The following is a 24,229-nucleotide window of genomic DNA, read 5'->3' as shown; positions in this document are numbered from 1 at the left end:
CTCCTCATTCCCACCATGAGTCATCTTGTTAGCATAAACTCCCAAGGCCCACCATGCATAAGAAAAATACTACTATCACTCAGGGCATTTCAAAGATTTAAAGGATACATACCAGGAAAAACCAGCCAACTTCTTTATTACACAATCTGTCTGTCTTTCACTGGACTTCAAACTCTTTGAAGGCAGGTGGAATGTACTTCTCATCTCTGCACACCCCACAGACTCTAGCCCAGCACCCTGCCAGGAAAACATTGATTGATCTGGTATAGGTAAAGACTTAGTCTTTACCTTTAGAGCTTTAGAATAAAAGAGTTGAAAGGGCCTTTGGGTACCATTTAGGCATTCCAACACACTCATTTTATCTGTGAGAAAATGAAGGACCAGGGAGTTTACATGATTACCCCAGAACACAGATTGAACAAACCAGAGACCTACTATAGAGTTTTATCATCCCAAATTGGACACCCATTTCCCCCTACCCTACCTGTACATGCAGAAATACACACTTAAATATGCACACCCCACTTTTTCCCTTACATCAAAGAAACCAGTGTTAAGCTGTGAGAAGGGAAGAGGTGACAGGTATGAAGACAGGAACTGAAACATGACTACAATATCAATCTTTAAATTCAAATTCCTGTCCTCCTCATGCTTCCTTCCTGCTCTGCCTTGAGAAGCAAATACATTTCATTTTCATCAGCATGTTCAAATATGTAGCTACTAAGAAGGATGTAGTTGTCTTTTTTAAATAGTTGTTCTTTTTAATTTCTGCCCATTTCCAAACCCTTTAAATAAAAAAAAAAACCCTGAAATCAAAAATACAATATAGTTTAACATTCTCATTTAGAAGCAATATTATTTATTTATTTGTTTGTTTATTTTTTATTTTTTTGAGACGGAGTCTTGCTCTGTCGCTCAGGCTGGAGTGCAGTGGCGTGATCTCGGCTCACTGCAAGCTCCGCCTTCTGGGTTCACACCATTCTCCTGCCTCAGCCTCCCGAGTAGCTGGGCCTACAGGCACCTGCCACCACACCTGGCTAATTTATTGTATTGTTTTAGTAGAGATGGGGTTTCACTATGTTAGCCAGGATGGTCTTGATCTCCTGATCGCGTGATCTGCCCGTCTCGGCCTCCCACAGAAGCAGTATTTTTAATGAGTTCTTTTTCTTTATGTAATATACAGCAGCAGTCCTCCATCCACCTGTGTATCCAGAGAGACACTTAACACATCTCTGGCATCCATCAGAGTGCCTGGCACCTATCACAGGGCCTGGCACACTGACATGCTCAGAGAAAGTTGGCGGAATGAATAATAGAGTGAGTGTTTTTTTTTTTTTTTAAATTTTCCAGCATATGAAGATGAATCTAGCTATCTTCCTCCTTATTCTCCTCATTCTAACTCTCCACTTTCCTGTCATCACTGAAACATAATATTAGTACTGCTTGTCCCATAAGGAAGGCCATTCCCTCTTTTACACACAATTTCTGGTCAGTCTGGTTATGGAGAAAATATTTGCACCATGTGATATGGTAAATCTAATAATTACATAACTTTCTAACCCACTATTTTTTATTTCTGAAGGTGAAGACAGACTGGATGTGCCACCAGGCAATGTGCTTACCTAGGTGTAAATCTTCTGTTCATGTCTGCTCAATCTGAATCCCAATGCCAGACTCAAGATAATATGCATCTCAATCTCAACCTTTTATTCTCAATGATAAGATTGTAATAGGAAAAAATGCATTTGTCTTTCAGTGAGTTCAACTCATGCCTACCCAAAGCTGGCTCCATATAGACCAGCAGGACAGCTCCTTTCTCCCCCTTTGCTGCTGTCAATATTTTTGAATTCCTGTTTCTCCTGCATTGTGCAGATCAGTGCATTTCTCTATGTGAAGCAGCAGCCTTGGTATTGTGAGGTCTACCAATATAGGTAAGTTCATTTTCTTAGTGTTCCTTTTGAAAGGTGATTTAATAAATAACCCATGACATTGAATAACTTGACTTGAGCATATACCCTAAAGCTTTTAATTAATAAAATTGTGTCGCTGCAAAACTCAAATGATGGGACAGAACACAGTTAATCCATGGACTACTGGGGTGGAGTGGGTGGGAAGAGATCTGTCACATTGGTTGTTAATGTACAGATCTAACAACTGGTTGACTGAATTAATATATTAATTCCCTGGTACTTTGTACATTTTACAGACCAGGGGTTGGCAAACATTTCTTGTAGAGGGCCAGATCGTAAGTAGGCTTTGTGCACTACATGGCCTCTTTGCAGCTAGTCAACTCCACTGTTGCAGCACAAAAGCAGCCATAGACAATAGGTAAACAAGTGGGTGTGGCTGTATTCTAATAAAACATTACCTACAAAATCAGGTGATGAATCAGATTTGGCCTGTGGGCTGTAGTTTGCAGGCCCCTGATATAGACATATGAGAGAGATTTGTTTACATTATTTTGCTTTTTCCCAAATGAACATTAAAGTGTGAGTTGATGGTATCCTTGTTCTGACTGAGTTGGAACACGGGATTCAGGACAAATCTCTTTACTTCCCTGGGTTTTAATGTTTTTGAGGTAGGCTATAGTGCCAATGGCTCAAGCTTTATTTAGCTGACAAAGCCTTTCTGCTGGTAAAAGAAAAGGCAGGAAAAGAGCTGCTCTCTTTGAAATAGGACATGTGCAAACTGCCCCTCACTCCACAGAGCACCAGAAATCAGTAAAAACACAGATTGAAAACTAGCAAATGATGAGGTTGTCATTTAGATTAAAAAAAAATTCAGCAATTCAAGTATAACTAGGGATATAGAATCTCATTCCGTTTCAAAACTAGATTTTTTCCAAAATTGGAGTGCATATACTCAGAGAACTCAAGTTTTGACTGAACCTAGAAGACAGTATGTTGTAGCCAAAGGAGGATGGATAGGAAATCAGGAATTCTAAGAATTCCTGACTCTGTCACTAACTAGATGTGCCGTACTGGCCCTCAATTTTATTACCTTAATGTAAATATATTGGACTAGATATTCTTTGGTATTAAACTCTATAATTCAGGCCATCTAGTCTGTCTGTTCCTCTTTTTGTAAAAATGCTTTGTGACTATGGAACATCTACTACAGGCCTACCTCAGAGATATTGTGGGTTTGGTTCCAGACTACCATAGTAAAGTGGATATTGCAATAAAGCCAGTCACATGAAGTTCTGGTTTCCCAGTCCATATAAAAGTTATGTTTACACTATACTGTAGTTTGTCGGTTGTGCAATAGCATTATGTCTAAAAAAGTACGTGCCTTAATTTCAAAATAATTTATTGCTAAAAAATGCTAATGATCATCTGAGCCTTCAGCAAGTCATAATCTTTTTGCTGGTGGAGAGCCTTACCTCAAGCTGAGTGGCTGCTGACTGATCAAGGTAGTGGTTGTTGAAGGCTAGGGCAGCTGTGACAATTTCGTAAAATAAGACAACAATAAAGTTTCCCTCGTTGATTGACTCTTCCTTTCATGAGATATTTCTCTGTAGCAAGCGAGGCTGTTTAACAGCATTTTATCCCATTTCAGTACTTTCAAAATTGAAGTCAATTCTCGCAAACCCTGCTGGTGCTTTGTCCAGTAAGCTTATATAATATTCTAAATCCTTTGTTTTCATTTCAACAATGTTTACAACATCTTCACCAGGAGCAGATTCCATCTCAAGAAACCACTTTCTTTGCTCATCCATATGAAGCAACTCTTCATCCATTCAAATTTTATCATGAGATTGCAGCAATTCAGTCACATCTCAGGCTCCACTTCTAATTCTAGTTCTCTTGCTATTTCCACCATATCTACAGTTACAACCTCCACCGAAGTCTTGAACCCCAAAAAGTCATTCATGAAGGTTGAATCAACTTCTTGCAAACTTCCGTTAATATTGGTTAATGTTGATGTTTTTACCTTCTCCCATGAATCATGAATGTTATGAATGACATCTAGAATGTTGAATTCTTTCCACAAGGTTTTCAATTTTCTTTGCCCAGATCCAATAAACAAATCACTCTCTATGGCAGCTATAGTCTTACAAAGTGTATTTCTTAAAAAATAAGACTTGAAATTTGAAATTACTCTTTAATCTATGGACTACAGAATAGATGTGTATTAGCAGGCATGAAAACATTAATTTCCTTATACATCTCCATCAGTGCTCTTGGAGGGTGACTAGATGCATTGTCAATAAACAGTAACATTTTGAAAGGAATCTTTTTTTTCTAAGCAGTAGGTCTGAACAGTGGGCTTGAAATATTCAGTAAACCATGCTGTAAACAGATGTGCTGTCATCTATACTTTGTTGTTCCATTTCTAGAGCACAGGCAAAGTAGAGTTAGCATAATCCTTAAGGGCCCTAGGATTTTCGGAATAGCAAATGAGCATTGGCATCAACTTAAAGTCACCAGCTGCATTAGCCCCTAATAAGAGAGATAGCCTCTCCCTTGGAGCCTTGAATCCAGTTACTGACTTATCTCTAGTTATTAAAGTCCTAGAAGACATCTTCTTCCAATAGAAGAGGCTGTTTCATTTCCACTGAGAGCTGTGTAGTCACCTTCATTAATTGCCTTAGTTAAATCTTCTGGATCACTTGCTGCAGCTGCTACAAGACTTGCTGTTTCACCTTGTACTTTTACATATAGAGACACCTTTCTCTCAGTCTTAGGAACCAACCTCTTGCTAGTTTCAAACTTTTCATCTGCAGCTTCCTCACCGCCTTCAGCCTTCAAAGAATTGAAGGGAGTTAGGGCCTTGCTCTGGATTAGACTTTGGCTTAAAGTAATGTTGTGGCTGGTTTGATCCACTATCCAGACCACTGAAATTTTCTTCATATCAGCAATAAGGCTATTTTACTTCCCTATCATTCATGTGTTGACTGGAATAACACTTTTAATTTTCTTCAAGAACTCTTACTTTGCATTCACAGCTTGGCTAACTGTTTGGTGCTAGAGGCCTAGCTTTTTGGCCTGTCTTGGATTTTGACATGCCTTCCTCACTAAGCTTACCCATTTCTGGTTTTTTATTTAAAGAGAGACATGTGACTCTTCCTTCCACTTGAACACTTAGAGGCCACTGTGGGATTATTAATTGAACAGATTTCAATATTATTGTCTCTCAAGGAATAGGGAGGCCCCAGGAGAGGAAGAGAGATGCGGAAACAGTCAGTCAGTGGAGCAGTCAGACACACACAATATTTATCGATTAAATTTGCATTCTTATAAAGGCATAGTTCGTGGCATCTCAAAACAATTACGATAAAACAGCAAAGATCACTGATCACAGATCACAATAATAGAGGTAGTAATTATTTCAAAAAGTTTAAAATATTGCAAGAATTTACCAAAATTTGACACAGAGACAAAGCGAGCACATACTGTTAAAAAATGGTGCCAATAGACTTGCTAGATGCAAGGTTGCCACAAACATTCAATTTGTAAATAACGCCGTATCTGGGAAGCACAATAAAGTGAAATACAATAAAGCAAAGTGTGCCTGTATGTGCAAAGCACACTTCTAGACTACAGGGAGCCCAGAATAATAAGTATTAAGTCTTGCATTTGAGTTCACGTTAGAAAATGAATCCTTATTTATAAACAGTTGTAATAGTGGTTTAAAAGTTTCAAGCTGAGCAAGAAAGCTGGTGGAAACTAATTTATTGGTTTATTTAAAAAAAAAGAACATTGGAAATAGATCAATCAGGACTGGGAAAGCTCATATCTTGGGCAAATATTTTTTTTGAGTAAATATTATGTGACCTCACTGTGCTAGGTGCCAAAAATCTATTGTAAATTTGATTAAAACCAAAAAATAAAACCACAAAAAAATCCTATATTCTAGGAATTCACATCCCAAAGACGTAAAATTATGTAAATAAAGAATCGCAAAACAATGAGCTTGCAAAAGTAGTTGTTTTGCAATTCTTTATTTACATGTGCAATTGCCTTTAACTGAGATAACATTTTTAAAAATGCCTTTACTCTTGTGGGCACTACTTCCACTTGCCAGCAAAAGTAAAGGCATTTCAGATGCAGAGATGTTTGAAGGGTGGATGTTATATCTCAGTTAAAGGCAATAGCACATCCAACCCAACAGGTATGCAAATTGATATGTGGGGAACAGGGAATAATCCTGTATGTTTGGAGTGTATAGAGCATGGGAGGAGTGGCAAAAGGTAAGACGGAAAAGGTAGAGTGAGACCAGGATGCAGAGATCTCATAGGCCAGTTGGAGAAGTTTGAGCTTAATTTATCAGCAAAATAGAGCCGTAGACCCCTTATAAGCAGCAGATTGTCATGTTCAGATTTTCAGGAAGATCCTTTAGCTATGCGAGGGAAGTAAATTGGAGTGGGAGACTCAAACTCAAAACCCATGTTAGGAGTCTTGCTTAGTCCACAGAAGAGAAAACAACACACACACAGCTTAATTGACATGGTGTATTTACTCTTTGAATTGATAGGAATTCATAAAATATTGTCATTCAGGCCCTTTCAAGGTAGATCACTTGTTCCAAATGGAATGCCGGACAAAGAACAATCTTGACTTCCTTTTATTTCTGCTTTGTCATTGCAAGGGATGAACAGAATATGTCTTGGTAGTTACTGGCTGACATAGTTTGAAAGCTAAAATCCCATGGTAGTGATTAAACTATTTTTTTTCACCTAATGGATAAAAATGGAATAAAATGTTTCATAAACACTGGTGATTCTTTTGTAGTGAGTGTTTCCTGGCCAACCAGAGTAATTTTTCAACAACTATGAGTCTGGAAAGAAACTGGACTGGAAATGCAACTCTGATTCCTGGTTCAATTTTAAGTTTTGAGACCACCACACTGTGGCCCATCACCACCATCAACTATATCACAGTAGCATTCATCTTTTCTAAGGGAAAGCCGTTTCGAAAACCCATCTATACAAACTGTAAGTATATAAAGTTTAATTTTTCTTTCTGAATACTTTCCCATTCCCTTTCTCACCCTAGAGTTGTACCTCACTGGAAAATGATGGGCTGAGGGAGAAACAACTGCATGACTCTAAAATTGTTGTTGAATGCCGTGGTCATGGGTGGTAGAGCCCACATGCAGAAATCTGCTTGTTTGCAGATAAGCACGGACATCATTTAACTGTCGCGAGTCTTGTCCTATTGTGAGTCACGAAGAATCATTTTAAACACACACATGCATATGAAAGCCTTATAAAAGGCTTTAACCAGTTCAAATGTAAATTGACCTCTTTAGCCTTGTAACATTGGGCAAGTTACTTTAACTGTTCTATGACCTTATTTCCTCATTGGCAGAATGGGAGGGAGTATCCTTAATTTGTTAAGTCCTGAGGGAAGGACTAAACAAAGCATTTTATGGAATGGGCCTAGCACAATTTATGTAAGGATCTGACGCTTATAATCGGGGCTCAAAAAATCTTATTTACTTTCCCAGTATATTAATTTAAGTAGAGTTTTAAAGAAACTCTTCGAAGCTACAGTTAAGATCCTCTCAGCTAAGGCTGGGAGTGGTGACTCACTCCTGTAATTCCAGCACTTTCGGAGGCTAAGGTGGGAGGATTGCTTGAGTTCAGGAGTTTGAGACTAGCCTGGGCAACACAGTGAGACCTTGTCTCTAAAAAAATCTTTTACAAATTAGCTGGGCATGGTGGCTCTTGCCTATAGTCCCAGCTACCTGGGGAGGCTGAGGTGAGAGGATTGCTTGAGCCTGGGAGTTCGAGGCTGCAGTGAACTGGGATCACACCACTACACTCCAGCCTGGGTGACAGAGCAAGACCCTGTCTCAAAAAAAAAAAAAAAAAAAAAAAAAAAAAAAAAAATCATCAGGCCAAAGAAGCCAGAGAATATGCCTCATCATTATTGACCAGACTGGGACACTCTTTAGGAGTGAAGTGAGACATGATTAATAATTATGCCAGGCTTAAACAGAGAATGTCAAGGCAAACTAGATACATGATACCTATCCAGATATTGCATGATAAAGACGGTCACCCTGTCTATCATGTAATTGGCTTCAGTATGATAAATAATGCTATAAAAATATACTTGTGTAAATTACTTTGACTTAGCCTCTTATTTCCTTAGGATAACAAAATTCAGTTAACTGGTGGAATAGTGTGAAAATGTCAAAGCCTGGAATACACAATTTGAAGTTGCTTTCTAGAAAGTTTGTACTGATTTTCACTCTTATCAGTTGTTTTCAAGAGGGTATGCTTCTTAATAGTACATCCAACATGAAGTACTATTTAAAGAACAAAATTTGTGCTGGTCTGATAAGATTTTAGAAAATAGTGTCTCGTTTGGTTTTAGTTTGCATTTTTTTCATGATCTTTTTTCCATTGTCTTTATGCACAGGAAGTTTTTTCTAATTATTAAATAGTATAATTATCATGATTAGTTTTGAAGTGCTTTTAAAATCTAATGTTAATTTTGGTGTATAGTTTGAGGTAGGGATTAAAACAAGTTTCTGCAACTAGTTAACTGGTTTTGCTAGCAGCTTTTATTGACTATTGAGTTTTTAATATTAATTATTTTTCCACTGAATATACCACCTTTATTGTAACTATCTTCATATATATTTGTACATCATTTATATTATGAATTATGTTTATATGTATATGTCTGTATAGTTTCCAGACTATCTTTTCTGTTTTTAAACATCAATCTATTCTTGATTTACCACTATACTTTAAAACGTATAGTTTTATAATGTTTTACTTAAGTGGCAAGATCAGTGTACCCTCATTATTCCTCATTTTAAAAACTCTTTCTTTCTTTCCTGTTCATTCTTTAAGATAAACTCTAGAATGAATTGCAAGGCTTTTAAAATTTCCCTTTGGGCTTTTGATACTTTGGGAAGAATTTATATTGGTATATAACTTAATCTTCCCATTTAGGAACATGTCATGTCTCCCCATTTATTCTTGCTTTTTGTTAATGTCTCTTAGTAAATATTTGTTGTTTTCTCCATTACAAATCCTGCTTGCACATTGATTTAAGAAACTAATCTGGCCAGGCGCAGTGGCTCACACCTGTAATTCCAGCACTTTGGGAGGCCAAGGCAGGCAGATCACCTGAAGTCAGGAGTTCAAGACCAGCCTGGCCAACATGGTGAAACCCTGTCTCTGCTAAATAATACAAAAATTAGCCGGGCGTGGTGGTGGGCACCTGTAATCTCAGCTACTTGGGAGGCTGGGGCAGAGAGAATTGCCTTGGCAACAGAGCAAGACTCTGTCTCAAACAAAACAAAACAAAACAAAACCTAATCCTTTCTATTTTATATTTTTGGTTATATTGTGAATGACTTTCCCATTATATTTTCTAATGGGTTATCACTAATAACACAGGAAATGCATGGTGTTGTTATACATTAATAACTTTAAAAATTATAAATGTATTTTACAAGCAGAATATATTTGTTGTCTGGTACTTTATTATTATTATTATTATTATTTTTGAGATGGAGTCTTGCTCTTTTGCCCAGGCTGGAGTGCAGTGGCACGATCTCGGCTCACTGCAACCTTCGCCTCCTGGGATCAAGCAATTCTCTGCCTCAGCCTCCCGAGTAGCTGGGATTATAGGCGCCCACCACCACACCCGGCTAATTTTTTTTTGTATTTTCAGTCGAGGCAGGGTTTTACCATCTTGGCCAGGCTCGTCTTGAACTCCTGACCTCGTGATCCACCAGCCTCGGCCTCCCAAAGTGCTGGGATTACAGGGGTGAACCACTGCACCTGGCCTAGTACTTCAATTTTAATAGTAGCTGCAAAGTCCTTTTACATGAATTGAGTGACTTAGAGGTAGATTAGTGCTCTCACAGTGACATAAAGCTTGTGGGTAAATTAAAACCCCTATACCCAACATAACTGATAATTTTAAATGTAAAATGTTTTACAATTTAGCATACAGGTATGCTAACCAATATAATGTGATAACAAACATATATTCTCAGGTTGTAAGTCAAAAGCCTTTGGAACTACTATTAAAATATACAAGCAACTTTATTTTGATATAAGAGAAAACTGTTTGCCCTTTTTAACAGCCTTTGACAGAAACTCAACTTTATGATGAGAAGACATAGAAAAAGTAGAGGCTTAACTTTTCTGGAAACAAGTGTGAACATTTACTAACCTTATCTGAAAATAAAGTGTAATGGCTTACACAGGATTTGCTTTCCTAAAGCACCTGCATTAACAGAACCCTATTCTTTCATGATTCCCCAGCAGCATCAACTAACAAACAAGAGCCAACATTCAACTCTTTATTACATCTTTTCAATCAAAGCTGAATTTTAAAAGATGACCTTATAATTTTGTTTCTACGTTGCTCACTTGTGCACAGGCGAGGCCTAGTTTTTAGACCATTAGACAGTGATGTGCACGCCACTCAGCCCCAGTCACTAGTGAGGTCCAGGCCTTCATCAGAACAGACCTTTCAGGCACCCTCTTCTTTCCAGCTTCTGGGTTCCTGGGACTCCAAATCCATGAAGTAAATGAAAAATCCACACAGCTATTTCCTGAAATCGTATCACCAAGCCATTTAGATTGCTTTATCCTGAGAGATGCAATTCCTACTTTTCTTCTGTCTGCCTCATACCCTTCTCAGGCACTTCTGACAGGTGCTACGTTTATTTATATACATAAAGTGAGGCATGAATAAATATTGAGGGTGTGTGTAGGTGCTCAAGGATGAAAACAGAACTCTGTTCACTTCAAAAATAGAGCCTGCTATCAAGGGGCAGTTGCCTCAGATTTCAGGTTGGTATAGACCTATAGAGAGTTGGGGGTGGGGGGAGTAGAGCAACACGAATAAATGAGGTAGAGTGTAAGAGAAAACTTAGTTTGTTCATTTATTTATAACTTTACAGGATTATCAGAATCATTTGTATCATGGCAATGCTGATTCAATGCTATTGTTTGGGCCTGAAGGTGATAATTCTATTAAAAAAGATATTTCTAAGGTACCACCTCTAAAGTGCTCTGCTAAAAGCTCTGACAGAGGAGTGGGTGAGGTTGGGAATAAGAACAGAGATGCTGGCACAGTGCATCTGGGAAGTTTAGCTCCCAAAATTAAAACAATTTGGGCAGGATGGAAAGAAGGAATGCAACAGATGTACATGCTAATTTCTCATTTACTTTTTCAAGTCAGTGTCCCAGAGAACCAGAGACAAAGCCATTTTCAAATGGTCACAGTCCAGTTGATACATGAATTAAGATCATGCAAAGCAGAGTATGATACATACTATATGAAATAAGCTTTTGTAAGGGAGTATTACTCTCTGAAGAGGAAGTGGTATTTTAACTGGGTTAAGAAAAATTGGAGGCCGGGAGCTGTGGCCCACACCTGTAATCCCAGCACTTTGGGAGGCTGAGGCGGGTGGATCACAGGTCAGGAGTTCGAGCCCAGCCTGGCCAATATGGTGAAACTTCGTCTCTATGAAAAAAAAAAAAGAAAAAATTAGCCACGCGTGGTGGCGGGCACCTGTAGTCTCAGCTACTCAGGAGGCTGAGGCAGGAGAATTGCTTGAACCAGGGAGGCAGAGGTTGCAGTGAGCTAAGATCGTGCCGCTGCACTCCAGCCTGGGCAACAGAGACTCCGTCTCAAAAAAAAAAAAAAAAAAGAAGAGGAAAGAAAAATTGGAGCATGCCAAGACAGGAATATTGTTATGTACATAGGGCATTTTTGTTTAACAAAGACACAGAAGCTGGAGTGTTGGGCCTCCGTGGAAGCTGGAGGTTTTATGGTTTACCTTTCCAGTTGCCCATAAGGAAGAGTAGTCAGAGACCAGGTTAAAGGTTGATTGGGCCCAGATTGTGGAAGGCCTTGAATGTCAGTAGAGGATCCCTGAACTTTATTCTCTAGGCAATGAGGAAGAATGAGATGGTGACAAGAAGACTGTTTATCCCATGCAAGCACAACTCACTGGACACACAGTGATAGTGAACCAGGGCAGCAGCTTCATGGACGTTACTGTAATACATTTGATTAACAGTCTTCTACATCCAGACTTTCAAGGAAAGATTCTAAGATATTACCTTCATCTTATAAGCATTAGAACATATTTCAAAACATATGAGGATATATCAAAACATCTGAAGATATATCTGGTATTTGCCCAACAGAGATAGTTGATTCTGCAATGTGTGCCAGATTATAAGAAACATTCTTTTTAACATCTAAAAATAATGTTTGGTATTTCCTCAGATATATTTTCATTGCTGCTGCTAGCTGCCTTGGGCCTCACAATTTTCATTCTGTTTTCTGACTTTCAAGTTATCTACCGTGGAATGGAGGTAAGTGGCATTCATTTGCACATCTGACATGACTCATGTACATGGACCGTGTATTCACTGTAATTCACAAGTCAATTATTACTGTGTTCTCTTTGACCACCAAATACTGTGAGGCTATTTCTATGTACTAGAAGGGCAAATAAGATATCTGGATTTCACCTACACTGGCCTCCAATGGTTTTCATTTTATCAATACTATTGGGTACATTTATCCTGCACCTACCTGAAACATTATGTTTGGATACTTTATTATGCTATGTTATACCAATACAATAAAATTAATGCAATAATACAATAATTTTTCAAGTACAATTTTCAAAAAAATAAACCATATCATAGAAATCCTTTATAATGTAGTTATAAAGGGAAAGAAAATATAGACTTGTAAGACAGTCATGTTTTGTCAGACATGGACTATATGAAGCTTTATATCAGTGGATATAATTTGATCCAGGATGCCCTGGGTTAAAATTTAATTCATCAAGAGGTTATTGAACTAATTCTTGGACCCAGTATTGTGAGAGAAATAAAAGAAAGAGAAGGATTGGCTCCTGACCTCCAAGTCAGATTTGTTGTGAAGATGAGACATACTGGAATGCTACCTGAGGCTATCCATACTTGAAGAGAGTGTGAAAACAGACAGAAGTGGGAAGAGCATAGAAGAAGGAGGCCTCACTGTGGACTGTGGCTGTCATGGGAGACATTCCATGGATGACATGCAACTTGACCTGGGTCCAAAAGGATAGGCTACATTTTGCTAGGCAGGAGGTAGGGATATTCCCAACAAGAACAGCATAAGCAGCAAAGAGGACTGAAAGAGCTTTTGTCTTAGAAATGCAAATCAACGTAGGGTGGCAGAGACAGAAATCAAAAGCAAGGCTTACCCAAGCACTAGAAGACTGGCTAAAACTGAGGCCATGTGCTGTGGAGTATGAACGAGAATGAATAATAAAGGCAGGCATGGACGGATGGAGGCAGCTAGAGAAGTTTAGACTTTATGCCAAGAGCGACATGGAGCGAATGAAGCGATCTGAACAGGCTTCTCAGCAGGGCAGTGAAGACAGATTAATTACATGATGGCAGGAAGACTACATGTGAGAGGAGAGAAGCAATTAGGAAATGAAAACCCAGTCATTCATTTATTTATCAAACACGAAGCTCCAGAGTGAGTTTGGTACTGGAGTTACAAAGACGAATAAGGTGTGGTCACTGCTCTCAAGTAGTTTAGAAGCGAGGAGAGAAAACCATTGCATAAATAAATAAATTCCAGGGTCAGGCACGGTGGCTCATGCCTGTAATCCCAGCACTCTAGGAGGCCAAGGTGGGTGGATCACTTGAGGTCAGGAGTTCGAGACCAGCCTGGCCAACATGTTAAAATCCCGTCTCTACTAAAAATAGAAAAATTAGCTGGGCGTCGTGGCAGGTGCCTGTAATCCCAGCTACTGGGGAGGCTGAGGCAGGAGAATGACTTGAAGCAGGGCCGTGGAGGTTGCAGTGAGCTGAAATTGTGCCACTGCACTCCAGCCTGGGAGACAGAGCGAGACTCCATCTCAAAATTAAACAAATAATTCAAAATCAAGTGCCTTCCAGGTCAAGGGATGGAGAAGAGTTAGTTCTCCTGGATCGGAGTGGTGGCAGCTGTGAGAAAAAGAGCCAGGTTCTCTGCTAGAATCTGACCCAACTTTTCCAAACAACCCTTTAATCCAAACCACCCTTTCCAGTTTGCTGTATTTCACAACTTGATAAAGACTGTCTCCACCTGGGGAAAAAAAGGACAAAGTGTTACTTTGAAATAACCAGTATCAGCATGGGGGTGAGAATTAGGGATGAGCATTTAGATAGTATGGAGGGTCAGTGGGTTTTGTTCTCAAGGGAGTTCAGTCCCACACACAGTCAGTCATAAATATTCTACTCTTGGGTGGGGTCTCAGAAAAAAGGCTGTGTAACTAGCCTTTCGCTATGGAGGCAGCCGTGGGAAGTTACGGCTCTCACACTTTAAATAATTGTATTTAATGATCAATGTGTACCCTTAAATTTTAAAAACTGGGGGGTTTGAAGGGTTCATTCAACTTTCATTAAGCCATCAGATATAGGGCCAGGAGCAATCTGCATCTAGTTTCAATCAAAATATACTTACATTTCTCTGTCCTCCTTAACGAATGAATTTCAGGTAGAATTTGCTTTGGGAAAATTAGAAGTATTAACATTATTTGATGCATGATTTAATCTTACCCTTTCCTCTGTTTGAAAAGATAAAAATGAAGAGAGACATAGAGCCTCCAAAATGTCCTGTCTTATATTTGTGATTCAGGGCATATTTCTCAGTAGACACCGTTAGGCTGTCAACGCTACACAGGCCAAGAGGTCGTCCATTCTCCTTCGAATTCTGGCTCTGCCATTTATTTAGCAGCTGTGGGTCCTTCAGTTGTAAAGTAATGCCCACCTCTAAGCTCAGAGAGTTATTACAAATACATAAATAATATGGTCTTTTTTCAAAGTGTAAAGTATGAAAAATGTAATAATGGTATTTGTTTTTCAACAGTTGATCCCAACCATAACATCGTGGAGGGTTTTAATTTTGGTGGTAACCCTCACCCAATTCTGTGTGACTTTCTTTGTAGAGGTAAAGTAATCTCTATATTTTTTCTAGGAAGATAAACAAATTAAGGATCTCATTTTCAACAGGTGCTTATTTTCTAGAGCAACCACTTTGATCCCCCAGAATGACAGTTATTAAGGGTTTATTAAAATGGTACATATTCTTTTGGGGGAAAATTGTGGGGGTAATGATTTACAATTATTTGAAGTCTGCATAGAAATGCTCTTGATATCTTCACATAGAAAGCAAAACATGAATTAATTCTAATTTTGCTTCCATGAATGCACTGTATTGCACTTTTCTAATATTTTCAACAATCTAGTAAAGACTAGACCAAGTGACCTTCCAACCCTAAAACTCAATGAGACTTTTTAGAGTGAAGAACTGCCTTCCGGAGGGTTTCCTAAGAAAGAGGAGAAGCCGTTGCTTATTCTAGTCAATTCCTTTTCGTGAAGGTCTTCCCCTTACAGTGTTTCTTTTCTACTCAGTGTCACTAAATGACTTTACCCACTTAGTAAGAGGTTCAAGTACTATCTTTGTAAAAGGAGAGTTCCTTTTTGTAAAAGGAGAGTTTTGTTTTAACGCATGTGCTTTAAGACTTTTTGGAAAAGGGATCAACCAAATTTTAAAATATATATACACCTCATTATATATAGTATGTTTAAATTTTCTCATACTCTTTAACTCAGGGATTCCATTTTTGAGACTGTATGTTTTAACCCCAAAGAAGAGAAAAATACTACATGTATGAAGGCACTTACAATATTATCTACAGTGGCAAAATATTACATTCAACTTAAGTGTTGTTGAGATGCTGTTTGTTTAAATAGCTATACAGCAATTTGAGGAAATGCTAAACAGTCACTAAAAATGATTATTAATCATATTGTATCTACATTCTTATCATAAAATAACATTTTTAAAAGGCTAAAGCTACATAAAAATTGTTTACCACAGAAAGTTTAGCATAAATAAAAGTGGGATGCAAAATTTGACCAATTTCATTACTATAAATGGATAGAAATTGTGTGGTCATGTGAACAAAAGAAAACTCTCAAAAAATGAAAACCAATAACCATTTGATTTCTAGAGTTCAACACTTTATTCAACAAACTCTTATTTGACACCTTCTACATGGCCGGTGGCAGGTAGCAGGGCTAATGGTGATTTTTCTTTTCTTCATTTTGAGCACGTTACTGCTGTTATCATTTCAGTCTGAGGGTAAAATCATTCTAAGAAAATCCCTAGCCAGGACTTATCCAGGAAATGTGTGGAAAGGAAGTTTTTGGCAGATTTATGTGAACACAAGCACCCTCTTGCTTCTTAAGGGAAGAATTCCAGGACTTGGAAAAGGAGACGTAGATGCAGCAGCAATAAGCACACCTCAGAGGGAGGCCTGGGGAAAGGGGGCGGGTGTGGTGGCCAGCGGCCTGGCTGCAGGGGCACCTGCGCAATAAATTGTCTTTCCCATCTGATTTTTCAGGATGCCATCCTTCAAAATCATGAGCTCTGGCTGTTGATCAAAAGAGAATTTGGATTCTCCTCTAAAAGTCAATATAGGACTTGGCAAAAGCAGCTGGCAGAAGACTCAACCTGGCCTCCCACAAACAGGACAGATTATTCAGGTGATGGCAAAAATGGATTCTACATCAACAGAGGCTATGAAAGCCGTGAACAGATTCCAGAAAGAAAACTCAAATTGGGAAGCCACCCCACAGAACAGCATTTTTGGACCAGGCTGTAATCAGAATTGTTGTCGTACAAGCCGAACAGCATTGCTTTTCTCCCCAAAATTAACACATTGTGGAGAAGTGGTGATACTCTCCCCTGATCTTTCCTCTCTCCATTCGCTCAAAGCATCTTTTCAATGCATTAAACCTAGCAGCAAAAGACCTTAGATAGGCTTATTCTGACTGTAGGCTTTACCAGTGAGAGAAAAAGAATGCATGTCCTGTGTTATCCTTTTCAACAAACTGTATTCATTTTGCATAGTATTATTTTGTTTAAAATGAACAGCTTTCATGGTACTGTAGTCAAATTAGTAGTATGAACATCAATTGAAAAAAGAAAAATTGAGGGAACATTTGGTCTCTGAAAGTTTTACTAACACATTAGTTGTCACAAGTTTACTTAAATCTTTGTGAAGAACATTTACATATATATATTTTCCCAAGGTCACAGTTCCTCTTTCTGTTTCACTTTTATGCTTTTCATAGAGAAACAAGGCCCAATCAACCCTTTCGGAAATTCAACCCTAACTATAAGAAGCCAGAATTATGTGGACGTGGTAGAATGAAGATGTTTGTTAATTCCATATAATCTTGGCATGGGCACCATTAATGTCTAAGCAAATTCCACCAAAGTTTGGCATCACTCAATGTATACTGTTTTGGGGCCAGGGAACAGGAAGGTTTATAACTGTAAAAAGATACTTATACTTAAAGAAGCATGGCAACATTATTTACTTCTTGTTACACATGAAAACCTCAAGTTGTTTTTTTCTCTTTTTTTTTTTTTTTTGCGGCTGGAGTGCAGTGGCACAATTTTGGCTCACTGCAACCTCTGCCTTCCGGATTCAAGTGATTCCCCTGCCTCAGCCTCCCGAGCAGCTGGGATACAGGCACCCACCATCATGCCCAGCTAATTTTTGTATTTTTAGTAAAGATGGCGTTTCACCATGTTGTTCAGGCTGGTCTCAAACTCCTGACCTCAAGTGATCCACCCGCCTCAGCCTCCCAAAGTGCTGGGATTACAGGCGTGAGCCACTGTGCTCGGCCTCAAGCTCTAACCTTAAAAGTTGTCCAGAACTCAACATTACTCATCTTAAAAACAATGCTAGAAAAGGGACTCATAATATTTGTAACTGCAGCATGACAATTCTCAGGCTACTAAACAACCTTAAGTTCTATTTCATCTTTTAATTATCTAAATCATCCTATTAGATGCACATTAAATACCAGATGAAAGGGTACATCCTTTACAAATATGTTCTGTACACTATTACCTTTTATATATCACCCTCACCAGAAACTTGAGAGAAAATTTCTAGTGCACATTTTAAATTACCTACTAGGCTTGCCTTATAACGATAAATCTAATTTTGCTAATTTAACAGATCATAGGCAATTAGTTAACCAGTTCCATTACATGAGTGCCAATTATGTGCCTAATACCATGATGTACAGATTCAACATATGACAGCCTTGACTTTACAGTTCTGACATCTTAGAATGTTTTCAACATGAAATTTACTACAGTAAATCATATTATAAATGTTACACAAACCACCAGCGTAAATGCAAATTCCTATAAAAACAATCCTTCTGTGTTTAAATTTTGTTTGTTTGCTTTTTAACCATTTCTTGTGTTCACAGCTCTCTGGAAAGTAATAATTTCTACAATGTGTATAATTTAGCAGTTACCAGTAACAGGACAAAAGTTTTAAAAAGAGATTTTTAGTTTATGATTATAAACTATGTATCAAATTTAAAAAATGGTAGTTCAAGTTCCTTGAGCTGACATCTGCATTTAGTAATCTTTTAGAATGAAAAGATTCAACTGATACACTGTATAACATTTAGATAGCATAAAAAGATTTTTTTAATAGATTCAATAACAGTATAGGCTTTCCCCCTCCCCTCCCCAGGTTTTCTCCTACAACCTATAAGGTTTCTGGTGGACGATGATCTTTATTTCATAATTTTTATTCTTGAAATGTGATAAAGTTGAACTCCATCCCTGACTGTTAAAAATATGATCAGAAAAAGGTTTAACAGCCTTGGGAAAATCATTTCATAAAAGCACATAAAAGCATAAAAGCACAATTATATATCAAATCATCACCTCCAGGAAACACAAGCTGGGCAGTCTTACGCTGGCCATCATCAAGAGGAACCATTTTTATGGGAAACTGATGACTACCTTCGTGAGCTGACCTTTAAGAGTGAAAACTACCGCACCTTCAAACACCACCAATGTGAACATGAATCCGTGAATTGAATTTAAAAGTGCATTTATGACATTATCTCCCACAGACAGGAGTCTTCTGGAGTGCAGACAGCCAGCGTTCTCTAGCAAGGCTGCACGTGAGGCTCTCAACAGATTCTTGACTTCAGATTTTGCTCCTTCTCCCACTGGGGGGTGCAGCAATTCTCCGCGCCCCGTTCTGCTGCTTCAGGTTAAGATTTGCCCTGTGTGGGCATCCTTTACTGAACAGCAAGCGTACCTTGGGAAAGGCAACACATTATGCTACTGCCAGTCGCATCTTAACTTGACAATACTAAAAAACGGGTTTTTTGTGTGTTTTGAGATGGAGTCTCTCTCTGTCACCCAGGCTGGAGTGCAGTGGCATAATCTCGGCTCACTGCAAGCTCTGCCTCCCAGGTTCACGCCATTCTCTCGCCTCAGTCTCCCGAGTAGCTGGGACTACAGTCGCCTACCACCATGCCTGGCTAATTTTTTTGTATTTTTAGTAGAGATGGGTTTTCACCGTGTTAGCCAGGATGGTCTCGATCTCCTGACCTCGTGATCCACCCGCCTCGGCCTCCCAAAGTGCTGGGATTACAGGCGTGAGCCACCGCACCCGGCCTGTTTTTTTTTGTTTTTTTGTTTTTAACTATTGGGAACAGGGCATAAAAGGAACAGAGATTTGAATTTAGAGTAAAAATGAAAGAGAAATTTTAGACATTGGCTCCTGGTAGGAGACACTCACACCTCCCCAGAAGACCAGTGGAAGAAGAGAGTGTTTGAGGGTTACTGGAGACAGAGTTGGTGCCATAAGAAAGGGAAAGAATTACTGATAAAGAAGGGACGGGATATAGGGTCTCTGTGGCCCAGACTGCAGCACACAACTCCTTCTATTAACATTCTTATTAACCCTGCAATTAGCTTGTTGAGTATTTCTGGCCCTGGGGTAAAAGGTAAGTTTAATAGGTACAAGACTTTCACTGAGTCTTCTGTTTAGTCACATTATGTACCGTATTCCTCGTTTTCTCATTGTACCATCCCCCAATATTAACTTGAACAATTTCTTTATTTCATGCCAAGCTTTTGATGATACCATAAGATGGATGTCATTGGCTGGTGGTGTGGTTTATGGGGTCATGTTACAATGTCTGATGTAATCCCAGGTTATAGACAGCTGCACTCCCCCTTTCCCCACCTGCTGCCACCAAGAATTTCACTGGAACAGCATAGAGAGCAGTGTCTTTAACTGAACACATAATAAAATGAGAGAATAAAATTATGACCCTCCTTGGCTTGTAGAAAAAGTCTTAAGAATATGAGATATTGTTTTCTAAATATGGCATCTTAAACATTTAATTATCTCTTCTCAAGGTTAAAAGGTCAAATCCCTGAAATACTTCAAAATCCAAAGGGAGTAATATGTAACACTGTAGAAATAACAGCCCACTCTTACTTGTCATGTCCTCCTGACAAGCAAGCAGATTCCACAGAAATCACTGGAACTGAAACCCTGGAGCAAACAGCCTCTCCTCTTCCCATCCACCCTAATCTATACAGGTGCAGGAGGAAGATGAGGGTGCACTCCCCACAGCCTTGTAAATTAGAGTCCCTCAAACTACCTAACCAAAATGCTGAATTTCCCAACTTCTTTTCCAACAAGAAACATGAATTTAGATGTCAACTCTAACAATTTGGGGTTCTTAAAATTTCTTTCAAAACCATATATAAATAGTTTTTCATCCCTCTGGCAAAATAGCCACCCTTGGGGAAAAGGAAAATAATATTTATAGTAGAAATAAAATGTGATGAGATTTTGTTAAGATCTTCTGCTGGCTCACTCAAAAGGCTACTGCTTCTCGTTCAAGCTGCCACAGCAAATCCATGTTAGCAGGGGAAAAAAAAATTTCATTGGCTCAATGATAAGATAATATCAGTAAGCAATTTATATTAAAGAGCCTGCCATCCATCACAGGAATCTGCAACAGTAATGATGCACTGAAAATAAGTATTTACCCCAGGTTTTCTTTTTCCTCCTCCCAAATTCCTTCAATATCAATACCTCGTTGGTAAACTGTTAATAGTATTTTGTTCTTTGTCTTTTTGGAAACAAGCCCAGGAATGAGAAGGCACCAACAGCAGCTGTCACAAACCCAACGGTACTTATTGCTCGGTTGGCCTATAAGGAAACAAGAAGCAAACAAAAAACACATCATGTACTAAAGACATCTCAGTGTCCTAAATGAAGCTTTAGCCTGTTTCCTAGACTGAACATCTGTTTTAATGTATAATGGATATATTTAAAGTTCAATGCAAAATTAAAATTCTGCATAAAGATGAAGAAATGAATTTATAATTTTTATAATTATTTCAAACATGTAGATATATACATGTGGGTATACATTCCTCATATTTTTAAAGCACTCTGACAGTTTATATACTCATTATCAACACAGTTCCCATTAGTCATAAACAGTACACGGGTGAAAGAGGTTAATATACCACTCCTGTTTTGCAAAACTTGGGATATCATAAGTAATTTGCCTGAGATCATTCCACGAAGATGTTTAAAGATAGGCTGAGTCTTCTAAAACACACACTCTTCTCCTGTGCAGCTCCGGCCCCTTAAATAAACACTTTGTGTTGGCTGGGTCTACACCAAGGTAAGTATCATATGAGAGAGAGAGAGAAAGAGTGAGTGTGTGTGTGTGTGTGTGTGTATGTTTCTCTAAGGAGTGTCTATTAGCAAAATAATTCAGAGATGTCATCTGAGCTGAATACCCATAAGCTGTTATTTGGTAGACACAATTTCTCTTCTGATAAACAAACTTCAAAAAAGCCAATACTGATGTTAACTATCATGTCAAAAATTAATTTCTCATGTAGACAAACCACTCTCAAGATCAATTTTCCATAAAGGAAGTCAGACATTTATAGCTTTAAGGGTATTAATCATCATGATGATGAGGGAACTAATGAATATTCATGGTTTTCTTGGCACTCAACTAATATTGCCTTCCATTCAAATGGGTTTGAGTGCAATTTTATGACCCACATTCAGATACTTCAGAATTATCAGGTACTCTGAAAACATTTGTTCGCTCTGGGATTTAAGAATCAGATCTTTCAAATAAAGCAAAATATTTTTCCCAAATGGCTCTGGGGAACCAGTCTAAGAGCTGGAAAGCCTAACCCAGGTCATATTTGAGCATGCCCTCTGTCTAACCACAGCCTTCCGCCATGGGGCCTGCCACTCACATGTTACTACAACGCAATGCTACCTCCCTAACTGCAGCTTCCCTTTTAGGAACAGGCACAAGGGCCAGGGCCAGGAAAGAGGCACACAACAGGAATCTTAGCTCCACGTGTTTGCAGCATGTGTTCACTCCACTACACCATCCTGTCGTGGGCAGAGACTAGGCCTGTAATTGTGACCCACTCTCTCTGCTCCAACCCCCAGATGCCAGGGAGAATGGTAAGGGCAAACAACTCGGCACTAGCCCTGACAAATCCTGTTTTACTTTATAATTTTGGTTTTATTTGATTTCTTATCCATTTTATTTATATTTTAATTAATCCTTACCTAAACTATTTCCTAGGAGAGAGTCGGAATTCACTGCAGCACAGAGCTGCCCACATACCATATTCGGGGGACGGGGGAGAAGAGGCAGGAGGATGCAGGATATAAGATAAAATCCCAAAGAAGGGGAAGAGTCACTAATTAAGACAGGGATCAAGCCCAACCCTAGTACAATTCCAGGCAGACAGTGAGATCCCAAGAAGGTCTAATAGAGAGAAATGGGGTAGTCAAAAAAAAATACGAAGGTGCAATCAGTGTCTTTAAATAGAGGTGTCAAATGGTAGCAGGGTACGGCCCTTGGAAAACGGCAGGGTCCTACAGATAGTGTGCCCCAGCGAGGTGCAGCCCTGACTGACTAGGTATCTTTCAGCCACTACAAACACAAGATGTTAACGAAAGCCCACAAATTTAAGAGGGCTGGTTGGGGGATGGGCAACCTGATCCCAAACCATAATCCCTAGAGATGACATAGGCCAGATACCACGATCATAAAGCCACTTTAAGCAGTGCCACTTTAAGACAGCTTCCCCAATTCCAAATGTTAATTTATTTCAAGTCTCATTCTAGATAATGAATCTCATGTAATTGGGACAATCCATTGGAGTTAGGAGTAATGGGATGTGATGTGCAAGATTACAACATCTCAGGATGTTCTTGGTGAACCAGCATGAACGAGAACTTTTACTTCATGGCTTACTTTGGATTATAAGGTCACCAAATCCAACTCTGCATTCTTTATCCTTTAGAGGGCTTTCTGTCCATGTGCCATAATAATGGCCTCATTCTAGGGATCTGTACCTGGCCTAATGAAACAGTAGCTGAATCTGGAGTGGCTGTGTCTAGACAGCAGTGTAGCGGGGACACAGATGTGTGGCAGGTTTATCAAAACGCTCCTTCCTGAGGCATCCTAAGGCTGTGGTCATATGTACTGAAGCACCATCAGAATGTGTTCATGTGTTGCCTCGTCCAGGCCTACTGAAGGGTGTGGGCCATCTTTGAAAAAGATAGAGACATTTTCATAATTTGGTCTATGAGACTACAAAATGTTGTTAGAAATTTTGAAAAATACATAAAAGATAAGACACAAAGTGAGAGAAAACAACTGTAGAAGACAAATCTGATAAAGGAGTGTTATCTAAAATATAAAAAGAACTCTTGAAATTCAACAATAGGAAAATGAACAGCTGAATTAAAAAACAGGCAAGATCATCAAGAGATATATCAAAGATGACATGCAAAGAAGCATATAAAAAGATGCTCAACATTACATGTAACTAGGCAACTGCAAACTGAAACAAGATGCCTATTAAAAAGGTTAAAATTCAAAATACTGATAACATAAAATGCTGGCAAGGATGTGGAACAAGAACTCTCATTGCTGAGACTGCGAAATGCAAAATGATACACTCATTCAGGAAGACAGTTTGGCAGTGTCTTACATGTGACATGATTCTTACATGGTTAGAATATTCTAACCACATGATCTAGCAGTCACGCTCCTTGGTACTTACCAAAAGGAGCTGAATACTTATGTCCACATAAAAACCTGCACATGGAGGTTTATAGTGGCTTTATTCATAATTGCCAAAACTTGGAAGCAACCAAGATGTCCTTCAGTGGGTGAATGGATAAATAAGCTGTGGTAAATCAAGGAAATGGAATACCATTCAGTGCTAATAAGAAATGAGGCATCAAGCCACAAAAGTATATGAAGAAACCTCAAATACACATTACTACGCGAAAGAAGCCAATCTGAAAAAAGTCACATGCTACATGA

The 24,229-nt window shown here is 38.8% G+C and overlaps 2 protein-coding genes across 2 annotated transcripts in view; one reads left to right on the top strand and one right to left on the bottom strand.

Annotated features, from left to right (window-relative positions):
• ATP13A5 (ATPase 13A5) overlaps positions 1 to 16,901 on the top strand; it is a 116,513-nt gene extending 99,612 nt beyond the window's left edge. The window contains exons 26-30 of the mRNA XM_025377760.1: positions 1,757 to 1,931; positions 6,735 to 6,937; positions 12,222 to 12,310; positions 14,853 to 14,933; positions 16,393 to 16,901. Of these exons, the coding sequence (XP_025233545.1) occupies positions 1,757 to 1,931; positions 6,735 to 6,937; positions 12,222 to 12,310; positions 14,853 to 14,933; positions 16,393 to 16,653 (809 nt within the window). The 3' untranslated portion in view covers positions 16,654 to 16,901. The remainder of the gene's footprint in view (positions 1 to 1,756; positions 1,932 to 6,734; positions 6,938 to 12,221; positions 12,311 to 14,852; positions 14,934 to 16,392) is intronic.
• Positions 16,902 to 20,795: 3,894 nt separating this feature from the next.
• HRASLS (HRAS like suppressor) overlaps positions 20,796 to 24,229 on the bottom strand; it is a 35,070-nt gene continuing 31,636 nt past the window's right edge. Inside the window, 1 exon segment of the mRNA XM_025377761.1 lies at positions 20,796 to 21,051. Coding sequence (XP_025233546.1) covers positions 20,950 to 21,051 — 102 coding nt within the window. The 3' untranslated portion in view covers positions 20,796 to 20,949.

Source organism: Theropithecus gelada, chromosome 2, assembly GCF_003255815.1.
Source record: "Theropithecus gelada isolate Dixy chromosome 2, Tgel_1.0, whole genome shotgun sequence".
NCBI classification, from domain to species: Eukaryota; Metazoa; Chordata; class Mammalia; order Primates; family Cercopithecidae; genus Theropithecus; species Theropithecus gelada.
Note: the sequence above shows the minus strand (reverse complement) of the source record. Positions and strands in the feature narration are given on the sequence as shown.